The sequence below is a fragment of the Strix uralensis genome, chromosome 17, assembly GCF_047716275.1.
Source record: "Strix uralensis isolate ZFMK-TIS-50842 chromosome 17, bStrUra1, whole genome shotgun sequence".
NCBI lineage: Eukaryota > Metazoa > Chordata > Aves > Strigiformes > Strigidae > Strix > Strix uralensis.
In genome coordinates this window covers 12,790,491-12,802,542 of record NC_133988.1, presented here as the reverse complement: position 1 = coordinate 12,802,542, position 12,052 = coordinate 12,790,491, and the positions used below count along the sequence as shown (strand labels likewise).

Sequence of the window (12,052 nt, the reverse complement as noted above, 5' to 3'; positions counted from 1 at the left end):
CTACATACCTCATCCATGTGATTGATCCGGGATAAATGGAGTGCCTGCGAAAATGAGACCACTGTCTGTCTGAGGATAGCATGCTACAGCAAAAGTCCTGGGAATCGCAGAAAAACAGCTGTTAAGTTTCAAGCATAGATCCTGATCAACAGCCCTTTGAAATCACAGGACTTCACTTGTCTCTGTAGTCTGCTGAGTTTATTTCTGGGTTTTGCAGATCTGTATTCCCTCAGTAGCAATGGTGCCAGATCTAGAGTATCTCTAATCATGGAAAAACTTCAGCAAAATGTACCTGTGTCCTTAAGTCAATTAATGCTTACGTCCATGGAAGTGCTTTATGTGCTTTCTTTAACTATAGCTTGCTGCCTTCTAATATTACAACGCTCTTGGCCTGAGACAAGAGGACATCTAACAAAGAAATTCTAATGATTTGTCAAGCCAAATTCAGTAGCCAAACTGACCAGTAAGAAGCTGACTTCTTGTGTCGCGAACCAGGTGTTTTTAAACGAATGGTGGTATCTGTCATGTAAGTGTCAATGATTGCTCTTTGGGAAGGACTGTAGGAAGCTGACCAAATCTCAGCGGGTTTATCCAGGGTAGGTGAAGGGATTTAGAGAGGAAAGAGACCAAACTGCTACTGTTTCAGTAGAACAAGTTCTTGTTCTGCTCCTGGACCAGAAGTAGTACGTAGGCTTTGCTGTTGCCTTGAAAGGTCCATGGTCCAAAGTGGATCTTCTTTGAATTCCTTATTTAAGTGTCATAGCACTCTGGGATGTAACCCTAACAGATTAATATTTTGATTTGGCTATGAGGAAATCAGTCATCTCGGGAGGAGGCATTTGTAGATTCCTTTCCAGCAGAGTTAGAATGTATGCCAAGGATTGGTGATTTACAGGATTGTAACAGTGTGCTAAACTGATGTTATATTTTAAATGTGAATCTACTTGACAGAGAGGGTGCTGTGCTGGTAATTCACTACGTGCTGGTGTTTTCATTGACAGGCCTCTTATCTTTTTCTTTTTCTCTTTCTGCCTTCTAATTTTTTGTCATTTTTGTCCAGTCATGGCAGTTTGCTCATTTATGAGAACTAATTCTACCATCCACTGGTGGTGCATGAATTAAACATGAGTGAACACATATTAATTCCTTATTTCAAATTTATGGCTGCTGTCCTTCGAGAGCTCTGATTTCCCCCTCCTCTGTGTTTGTTTTTTCTTTTTTTCCTTAATTGCCTAACACCTGCCTTCCAAAGCTATTCGCTTGCCCAGCACCAAGTAGTGCCAGCACACTAGCTACGTGCACACTCAACAGGATTGTAGTGAAGTTCTGTCAGCAGTAGTCATTTGGTGTGATGACAGATATTGATTATTTATTACTTGAAAACATTTAATTAAATTTGACTGCATAATTAGCCTGCTAGCAGCCAGACATGCTAGAAGGACAGTGAATCTATTATTTGCAAAAATCTTCAAGCTGCAGAGCTTTGTAAAGAAAGCTGATAAGAGTCTGTCTCTGTAGGGCTTTTTAGAGATCTTTACGTGTTGCTGAGTTTCAGATGAATCCTGTGCATTGTGCACTGCCCTTACAGTTGCCTGCCTTCTTTAAAGAGCTGAACTTACCCAGAACCTTAAATCCTGGCTCCAGTGGGATTCCCGAAGGACCCTGGAACTGGCATATGTCTGAGGGCAAGGTCTATTTTTAAATACTGAGGACAGTCTAGCACTAGATGCATCACCATTCCTTTACCTTCTATACCTATAGTTAATCTCTTCAGTATGAATTAGGAAGATGGGGGGTTGTGGGTAGTATTATGTAATCCACATGTATTTTAACTGTTCTCCATTGTTATCTACGCTAATTTAGGTAATAAATTTTATTTTTTGACAATATGTATTGTTAAACTTTATAACAGGAAAACAACTTTTAGGTCAAAAGGGATCTGATATTCAGCTGAAATTTAAAATTGGGCAGTATGTACTAATTTCTCTCTGTGTGTATCTTGCATATTAGTACTTGCTGAAATATTTCTAGCCACTGATGTGCATCTGCATTTAAATAACTTAGAAAGCTGAGGTACTGTAATATTAAATTATAGAGGCATAGACCATAGTGCTAGAAACAGTAATACGAGAGCAAGATTTCTTGATGGGGGAAGAGTGTGAAATGGTGTGTGTGTCAGTTCTTAGAAAAGCAGTTTCTGTCTTTGGCTGTAGAACAGAAACTATCTTTGATCTCCTGGCCAGTGTTCCTGCAGGGATAGTGATTAGCAGTCCTTCGGGGGCTGTGGTTCACTGGACCGTACTGACGTACCGAATGCCTTATGCATGCTGTAACTGAGCAGAAAGATTGGAAAGACAGGAGGGAAGTTTCTAAGTGGGTGGAAATTTTAGAAGGGGATGGTATGACCAGAAAAAGAGTGGGAAAGGTGCGCACGTGGGTGGTTTAAAAGACACCCTGTTTACTTATAGAGTCGCTTTTGGAAGGTTTTGACTTTGATTTGTGGCCAGGCCTTAAGAGAAATGGTGTGTGCAAACTTACGCAAGTTTACTTGAAGTTTTGTTAGGGAGATGAGACATTGCATAGGAGTGACAAGTAACCTACTTATTTCTCATCCAGGTGATAGCCAAATTATTCAATGAGTATTTTATGGATTTGCTGTGTATTAGCAAAGCACTGCTGCAGTTCAGTTCAGCCATATAAAATGCCTACTGGGACAAGCACTGCTTCTGCTTTGTGAACCTTCCTCTTCCTGCTCCCTCTGGGAGTATAAATAATTGATTGTGCCGCAGTCAACCCTTTGTACATCACCTGTGTGACAAAACATTTATCATAGATAAATGCAAGGTAGCACTAAAGCCTGCATTTTTTTTTTTTCTTCTGTGAACGTAATGTAAAACAGAATTAGCGACATCTAAACATGTAGCTACACTGTAAGTATTTTTTGCATGAAATGATGTTTGTCCCTAACTTATCAGGTAGCACCACTAAAGTTGTAGTAAATGTCCCTTTGAACCTATAAGCAGATTTGGTCTAACTCACATCACCTTTTCTTTTATTAGTGACAGAGTGTCGAGGGGTCTTGGACAATAATCAGAGATTTTCTTCATTACCAACATACCTACCTGTGAGCTATCGGATCTTCAGTGCTGAGACATCTTTCTTTCTCAAAGAAGCCAACCAGGACTTTATGAGAAATTCCAGTTTGCAGTCCAGGGTGGAATCGTTCTTCCCATATAAAGCCAAGAGACCACCTATATTAAACGCCAGCTATGGACCTTTTTCTGTTGAACAAGTTGTGCCCCAGGACCTAATGTTAACATCCAACTTTTTTGGATCTGCCAACAAGTTTACTTATAACTGGAAGCTTCAGGCCTACATAATGAGCAACAAAATTTACCTGAGCAAGCCCAAAGTCCAGGTCCTGTTCTACATCGTGGGCAGGGACTGGGATGACTATAGCACCACAGAACGGCTGCCCTGCCTGCGGGTCTTTGCCTTCCGAGAGACGCGGGAAGTCAGGGGCAGCTGCAGGCTGAAGGGGGACCTGGGGTTGTGTGTGGCTGAGCTGGAGCTTCTACCAAGCTGGTTTAACCCCCCCACAGTTGTCACGGGCCGTAAGAAGCCACCGGATCAGTTTGAAGGGAGCCCAGTGGAGCTCTACTATACTATTCAACAAGGAGACGAGAAGGGAGAGTGTACAGCTGAGGATATAAGGAAGGGAAATGCTATCCGGCCAGGAAAAGATGGCATGGATGAAACCATGTCCCACTTACAGAGGATTGGATCTGTCAGCCTCTATCGAGGCCAGGAGACTTCTCAGCTAACGGAGCTACGGCTGGATGGTAATATTGTTGTCTGGTTGCCCTCAAAGCCTGTCAAACAAGGAGAGGTTGTGAATGTTTATGTGACAATTGCCAACAATTCTACGGTGGATCAGTTCATACTCAGGTACAGTAGGTTGGTTTTACATGTTTTTAATATGGTAGCACACAAAGATGTTGGGGACATGGGATGAATCTCAGCCAATTTGAAGTTAATCCACACTGAAGGTTGCTCCTAGTTGCTGAAATACATTATTTTTCCTTCGTGAACACTGGGAATAGGATTGAAAGCATCCATCACTAAGAGGCTTTTAACACATATGTGGTGCCGTTTATCACGTGCCCACATTATGCAACAACGTACCAAACACAGCAATTCAGTGCTTTAGTGGGGCTGTTTCTGTGCAGTGACAGACAGTAAGGCACCAGAAAAGTTCTCTGCTTTACAGGCTTTTAAAATCAGGTTTTTATTGCATAGGCATGGAGTTTGAACATAGCAAAACTTCAATTACCTGCTTTTCTTTAAGTGCTCTGGCAGTGCTTTGCCTCTCCCACACAGAGTGGTTTTGTTATGAGAGCTCTTCAGGGAGGGGTTTAACTATCTACTTGTAGTTAAGTAGCATTTGTCTTTGCCAACACATATACCCTTTAAAATAAGGCCTAATGTGTTTAATATTGCCATTGGTTGTAAGGGAGCGTTAGAAGTGAGTGCCATTATTTTGGACAGGAGTGGCGAGTACAGGACCTGGGAACACAAGAACTGCTTTACTGGGTCAGATCACTTTCCTTTATTTTCTTCTTTAGCAGTTTTCCTACCGATCAGATGAAAATCCTTTGAGGATGACAAAGACTGGGAAACTTTTTAACCACTGAAATATTTGATGTATCTTTTTTTTCTTGTTACCAGGCTTAAAATTCAAGGGAAATTTCCACGGTGATAAGCAACAATTGCTCTTTAAAGCCTCAGGGAATCAGAGTTTCCCAAAAGATTCTGCACATGAAAGTATTTATTTCTAAGGCTTATATGAATTAGATTAATACATAGTTGACAACTACCGAGGAGAATAGCCTTTACAACAGGAAGTGTCGCTTGGCAGATAAAAGGCTTTTATTTTAAAAAAGGGGGATTTTACTCATCCCAGAATTGTTCTGATGTTTGCAGCTTTGGTTAAGTTGGTGAGATAATCTCCCAGACACCTGTTTACTGAGTGAAACCTCCGTTATAGAAGTCTTTCTGACGTTGTTGCTTATCTCTTATTGAAAATCCTTTTTCACAAAGTAGTAGAAACAGAATGCTTTTCCACATAACAAGCATAGCTGTGGTGAAAGAAGAAATCCAAAAGCAATGAACTGGGTGTTTGCTGGGTGGATGGGAGAGGGGATCACCCTTTGAAGGTCTGTGTCACAGGCTTTATTTTACTGAAAAGTGAGTTGACGATAAACAAGCCCGTTGAAATCTGGTGATGTATTTCTTTGCTCAGAAGTGAATCTGACTGCCTAGGCAAGGATATCATTTGCATGCTGAGAGGTACAATAAATAGATAGAGATGATAAGGTGGGACATCAGTAGTTGCCTGTGTGACTTGCTGTTATGGACAAAATGGATTGGCTTTGGTTTTGAGAACAGGTGACTGATTTATTTGAAGTGAATAGTCTGACATTTATTGGTATATTGGTTTTTCTGTGTTACCACAAACACAGAGCTCAGGCCGTGTTCTCTTGCTGAAACACCGTTTTGCTTAAAATTGCTTTGAACCAGACACAAGAACACAAGAGGTTGAAGAGACCAGGATTTTTTTAAAAACAGTTTTGCTTGCTTTCAGTGGGGATGGGCAGGTGGTCATTGTCTTGAGATGTAGTATAGGGCTGGCTCATGTTCTGAAAATCATCAGTGTTCAGTGTGCTTCCTCCTCTCCACTGCCAAAGGCAAGACAATCAATGTTAGATATTCCAAAGCAGACTTGGTTTTGAAAATTTTGTCTTGCAGGCTTGTTAGTCTCTTGTATCAACCAAAAATGCTGATCTGTGCAGTTGTTCAGGCATCAGATGGAAGCTTTGCTTCAGATGTGCAGGAGCGTAATTTCATGTAAAAGAAAAGGAAATGGTTTTAACTTTTTTTCTGACACTCTGATAGGAAGGGACAGCTGATACCTGCTGGTGAAAGTTGTGTGGGACCTGAACTGTGTGGCCTGATCTGTTGGCTGCGAACGTTTCTTTTGTGGTTTTAGTGGTGTAGGGCTGGTGAAAGGCTGGCAAGGCCAAGTTCAGCTTCCTGGTTCTGTGGTGGAAATCTGTTGTCTTCAGTGAAACTTCCTAGGTGTGAAAAAGTATGGAATTTGACCCCGGAATCTATGAAGTTCCTGTATCTTACAGGAAAAAAAGCCAAATGAATACAGCAGCCAGGGAGTAGCCAGTGCATATGCTGGGTATGCTGAGGGGCTCTTTAACCTTCTCTGTGGCCATTTGCCTGGTTAGATAGAGGGCTGTGTGCTCTCATACTCATGGGTTCCCAGCAGAGCAATCCCTACATCCTATGACATGCGTTCACATTTAATCATTCCAAAGAAAAACACACCACACATTATCCCCAGGCATAGTAGGTTTATTTATTTTCTGCTTCTTGTATATTATTCATTGAGGTATTGCAGCATCCAGCGCTGAAGCAAACAGCATGTGATCATTGCTGTAGGGGGGGGAAATAATAGCTACAAATCCTCTCTGGCAAAAGGAAAGTAGACTGGTCTAAATGACCTCATATCCACAAATCATTGCAATTGAAACTGTGTTCTTAAATTGTGTCTTAATTCAGAATCCTATTACTGTATCTATAAATTTATCAGCCCAAGAACACCAGTAAAGTCAAAGAGAATGACTTATATGACAGGGAGTGAAGCGAATTATGCATGGTAGTACATTAACACAGTAGGAGCACTGTCTGAATAAACACAGGTCTTCCTTTCTTGCATCTAGTCAGCACAGGGCTATTGTGAAAGCAGTTCAAGCAATGCTGATAGGTTATAGGATATAGGTTTTGTTCACAGGCCTTTTTCCTGTCCTGCTGTGTCACCTCTGGTAAGTCTTTACAGGCATTTTCTATATGCAGCGTAGAAAATGCAAACAGTTGGTCAGCATCACTCTCAGGAGTGGGAAGCCTGTTTCAGTCCTGTTCCTACAAAACTTTGACTTCCTCTGATGGAAGAAGTTTCAGATTTGCCATATATTATCAACAGTATTATGAATGGGAAAATCTTGATAAAAGAGCTGAAGAAATAGAGGAGGGGAAATAAAATATTGCACTGCATTCCTACCATTGGGAAGGATTTCTGGATCCCCAAAAGAGAGATGAATTACACTTATAGCCGGCTGCTCAGTAAGGAAAATTAATGTTACCTCTAGCAGTTGAGTAAACTATGAACAGAAGAAAAGTAATATCAGTATAGGACCAAAAAGCAAAAAATGAGCAATATTTAAAATAAAGATCATTTAGGTCTTCTGTGCACTTCCCAGAGCTATTATAAATTAACACCACTGGCTTCAGCAGAGCTACTGTGATTGATTGTCGCTTCACCAGTAGCTGTGTACACATGCTTTTCTAATCTGAGTTATCATTTTGGGTGTATTGTCTGCAAGGATTAGAAAGCAAAATCGTTAGGGCAAGACCCTGTTCCTGAATGTGTTTATGAAGTGCCCTCACACCAGCCAGCTACAAATAAGGGGAAAAATCATAACCATGCCGAAAATAAGCTATTCTTGTGAGGTTAACTTTCAGAAGGTAACACGTAGCTGCATGTGTGTGCTGAGATATTTGAAGTAGGAAGCTGGGCACTTGATTTCTATTTGTAGTACTGGGGAGTTGGTGAGCTGAATGCATTAGACAGCTTTGAAAAGGTTGGCCTGTGTGCATTGCTGTGTTTGTTCTGTGGCTCTAAATACTTTTCCAGCTACTACACCATTAAAGGATCTTTCCATCTGTTTTTTGTGGTGTGACATGCCACATTTGATCTGGCGGAGCACTGTACAGCACAGGGCCAAAGCAAAAGGTGTGGGAGTGCTAAGTGTTTTATGTTACTCTGCTGGGCAGCAGCTAATCTCTAACTCACTGTAGAAGGCGCTGAACCACGAGATAACCCGATTTACAGGAGGTATTGAGCAGGATAAGTAAAGGGAAAGAGGATAAAGTTGTTATCTGTTCTGATTAGAGAAAAGAGGTGAAAAACAGTGGTACTTTTTTCCCCCCTCAGGCTTCTTATTACTGATTTTTGTAGTGCAGCTCATTGCATCTGAAGGGGATGTAGGTTGTAAACAGTGTTACTGAATTACCTTTGTCCGGCAAACAAATCAACTCCAAGACAATGGATAATTAGTAGTGATAATAAATCTACAGATTGGAAGAAGGATGAAGGATAAATGCAGTGAGGAAAGCTACTAAACCCATAGGCTGAGGCAGCTTTATATGTTAGTTCCTAATGAGTATTGACAGCAGTGCTGTTGGGTAGTATTGAGAACAGCTAAAACCTAGAGGAAGATGCACACGTAGAGTAGCACAACAGAACAGCCGTAGCTAGAAAAAGTAGTTATGATTATGATATGGTGTACTGCTTGCTTGTAACTCTGAGTATTTCAAAGACTAGATTGTGATCTGACTAATAGCCATTTTGAAGGAACTGATCATGGAAAAAGGGGGATCTTCAGCACTAAATCTGCCTATTTTACATGGAAGACCTATTTGAACCTTCCTATGGAGTTAACCACTCAGAGGAGCCATCTGTGCTTGGCGCTGCCCTCAGCTGTTCTACCCGCTGTATATAAAAGAAACAAAAATAATAACATTTTCAAGCAATTGGTGTTTAATTTTAGATACTGACATTTTAATCTTACCTTGTGATGAAATCACCTTTAGTACCCTGAAATTTACCTGCGCTTAATTGTTGGTTTATCAGGTTTTAATGCTGCAGTGTGGTGGTGGCATCACTGCAAACACAAGTGACATTGTAATGACTAACTGAAGCTGAAGTTAACCAGAATATATGAGACCAAAACCAGAGCTGAGTTCACTTTTCGTTTTGTGTTAACCCATAATTTGGGACATATTATCCCAAGTACCTATTTTCCACAGTAAATGGTATGATGATTTCCAGCTGTGAAATGAAGAGTGTGCTTTTTTTACATACTGCTTCATATTTTAAAACTAATGCAGCTCAGAGTGGAGAGACAGAATGATTTGGTGGGATGCTCTTCTGGGTGTACATGTGTGTCTCCAGGTGTGAATTCCAACAAAACATTTTTCATTTCCTATGCAGCTTTGCACTACTTAAATATTTAAAAGTTATTTCACCACACAAAAGCGTTTCAATTGACATCTGAAGGGAGAGGAGTTTGAAGCCCTCAGACTTGCTTCTGTTGTCTCATCATTTCATGTTCCATTTTCAATTGAAAAGAAGGTCTTGTCCTCCAAAGCTCAGTACCCCAGTTTTACATATTGCACAAATGTAAAAAATAACACAGATACAGTCTCTGAAAGCTAGATTTCCTTTTATAGTGCCTTAAACCTTCTCTTTAGACATATATCTTGTATTCTGAGGCACACATAAAACTGTAAGTGGCTAATTCTTACACTGTATAAAGAAAAGTATGCATCTCAGGCACTCTAGGTAGCAAATTGTTGTTTGTTCTCACCTGAGATACAATTTCTGCATTTGTGTTTCCATCTTGAATAAATGAAATGCAAACTTGCTGACTAGAGTCTTCCAGGCTATTCTGTTCACAGTTTTCTTTGTATCTCTTTTTCAGTAAAGTCAATTATCGAATCAAAACTGGAAAGTAAAAGCAATTCACTTACTTATGAACCTTTAATCAGGCTTCAGAGAAACTGGAGAAACTCTTCCTCAGTCTTCCAGCCCACCACAGGGGTTTCCCAGTTATTTTATGGTATTGGTAGGACCCATAAAGTCAGGTGCTAGGCCAGAGGTGGTTTGCAAATGTCTTCAGAGCTGTGAATTATGGCTTGAAGGGGTATTATATATTTCATTGATGAAGGGTTTATATATTTCATTGTCTAGTGCTTAGCCTTGTGAAACTTTAATTCTTATTGATTTTTTAGTTTTCTCTTCTATAGAATGATTAGTAACAATTCAGCTACAAATCTACAGTGGAGCAGGTTAATGAAAGAAAAGTAGTGGTGTCTAGTCCTTATAGTGCTCTAATTAGGAAGTCAGGAGACCTGGATTCTCTTTCTACTTCTGTTCAGGACTTTGTTAGTTTAGGCATATAGTTTTATCCCTGCTTTCATATTCACCTTCTCAGATTGCTTATTTGCACTATACTATTCAGGGAAGAGACTGGGTTGTGCTTTATGTGCATCATTCAGTATAGTGAGCCTCTGATCCCCATAGGGCATCTGTGTATTACATAATACAAGTGACAGTAAATCATACAGAAGTTGTTACACCGTGGGGATTAAGGTTTTTGCAAGTAACAAAGTGCAATAGCACTTTACAAGTGCTTTGTTAACATTTCTCCAAAGTAAGCAATAGTGACAGTCTGTTGAAGTACTCCTAATTGTCGTTTACTAGAAAGTATGACAGACTAACTAACTAGGGTAAATATTTCCCAATATAACTTTAAGAAGCATTTGTGACGTAAAAAATACTTTTTCAAAGAAGAGCATTTGTTAATGCTATTTTGAGAGAATGGTATCACACTTCAGTCAGTTTCATTTCATTAGCCATTAGCTGGCACTTTTCATGGACATCAGTGTCACAACCAGAGGCAGCTGGGTCATCCAAACAAATGACTCATTCTAAAAAATGCTAAACTGGTGTGGATGTCCTTTGAACAGAGATTTAAAAAAGGTGCTTCTCACCAGAACAAGTGAAGAGCTTGCTTGAGTCTACGGTAGCAGTGAGTCACATTTGGTAAAGTTTTAAAAGGAACTGATTATTAACTTGGAGTTGAAGCTACCTAGAAAAGAGAAAACATTCATTCTTCCCTTGACCCTCTTTAAAAACCTTTAAAAAAATGTGGTGCTTGAGAAACCTTCACAATTCTATTGACGTCTCCACTGCAATGTACTCCTTAGTACTGAGAATAAACTCTGGAGTTGTTGTTAGAAGGCTGAGTCTGTGTCCCTGACTTTGGAAGGCATTTGCTGATTGACCACGACTGAGTGGCTGGAGCACAGCTCTGCAACCGGCGAACTGGGAAGAGACCTTACACCCCGGTATGATCAGGAGCTGAGCAGTAAAGTTCGGTGGTGCTGAAGTCCATAGAGTACTTGGCACTGAAAATCAAAGGTTATAGCCTCCCTTTTGAAAACGTTATCCTTAACACCCTGATCAGCTGCCTGTAAAGTGCAATTCCTATCATGCAGAAGTCCTACAAGAGTTAACTACATCGCTGGTGGAATACTTGTAGGAATGTTCTTTGTATCGTGGAAGCAGGCATTTCCAAAGTGGGTGTTCAGCTGAAGTCTGTGGGTTCTTTGAGCCAAATCCAGGGCTATCTCTGTGTGATTGTCAGCCTTCCTGGTTATGTGACAGGTAACACCTACACTTTTCTAGGTGCAGACTAAGACATGAAATCCAGTCAGCTCAGTGTAGACAAACCTGAACTATATATATAGTTTATATAATAACTTTATATAATGCAACTATAAAACACATTTGGATTTTTGCGCTTCAGGCTTGTATGTTTGAAAACTTTCTCTAGTATGTTGATTGGAAAAGTAGAAGGAATTGATGGAGGCTGTTGTAGTGGTTGACCATAAATGGAAGATAACAAAATTATTGCATCAGCAGTCAGCCAGAGAATTGGTAGCTATCAGTGCTGCTTCAAGTGCTGGAGCTGAAGGTTTTGGTTAACTTTTGGCAAATGCCACATGCATATCTGAGTTTCAGAAACTTTGTATTGAGGTATCTTGTTAAAATCCACTCTTGTAAGTAGTGTCCCTTCCCATCCCCTTTAGTCTCAGCAAACTAGTGAAGTCGTTCCTGGCTTCTTTTCCAAATACGCTGCAGCACGTGTTGCTAAATGCACGCTGGTGCCTCTGGCTCTTGTCCTTCTGTTTTGAGACCCTGCTTTGAGGTGCAGTGTGTCTCCTGCTAGCTTCTGCTCTGCCTGACCTTTGCAAAAGCCTAGCCATGTGCAAGGCTGCTTAAAGATGAGATAAGGCACCTCTACTTAATTTCTGTTTAGACTATTAGCCACTTGTGTGACTCAAGTTACAATGTTAA

The 12,052-nt window shown here is 40.4% G+C and overlaps 1 protein-coding gene across 1 annotated transcript in view; it reads left to right on the top strand.

Moving 5' to 3' along the window:
- Positions 1–12,052, top strand: part of TMEM132C (transmembrane protein 132C) — a 222,007-nt gene that overhangs the window by 60,843 nt on the left and 149,112 nt on the right. Inside the window, exon 2 of the mRNA XM_074887463.1 lies at positions 3,060–3,948. Within this exon, the coding sequence (XP_074743564.1) occupies positions 3,060–3,948 (889 nt within the window). The remainder of the gene's footprint in view (positions 1–3,059; positions 3,949–12,052) is intronic.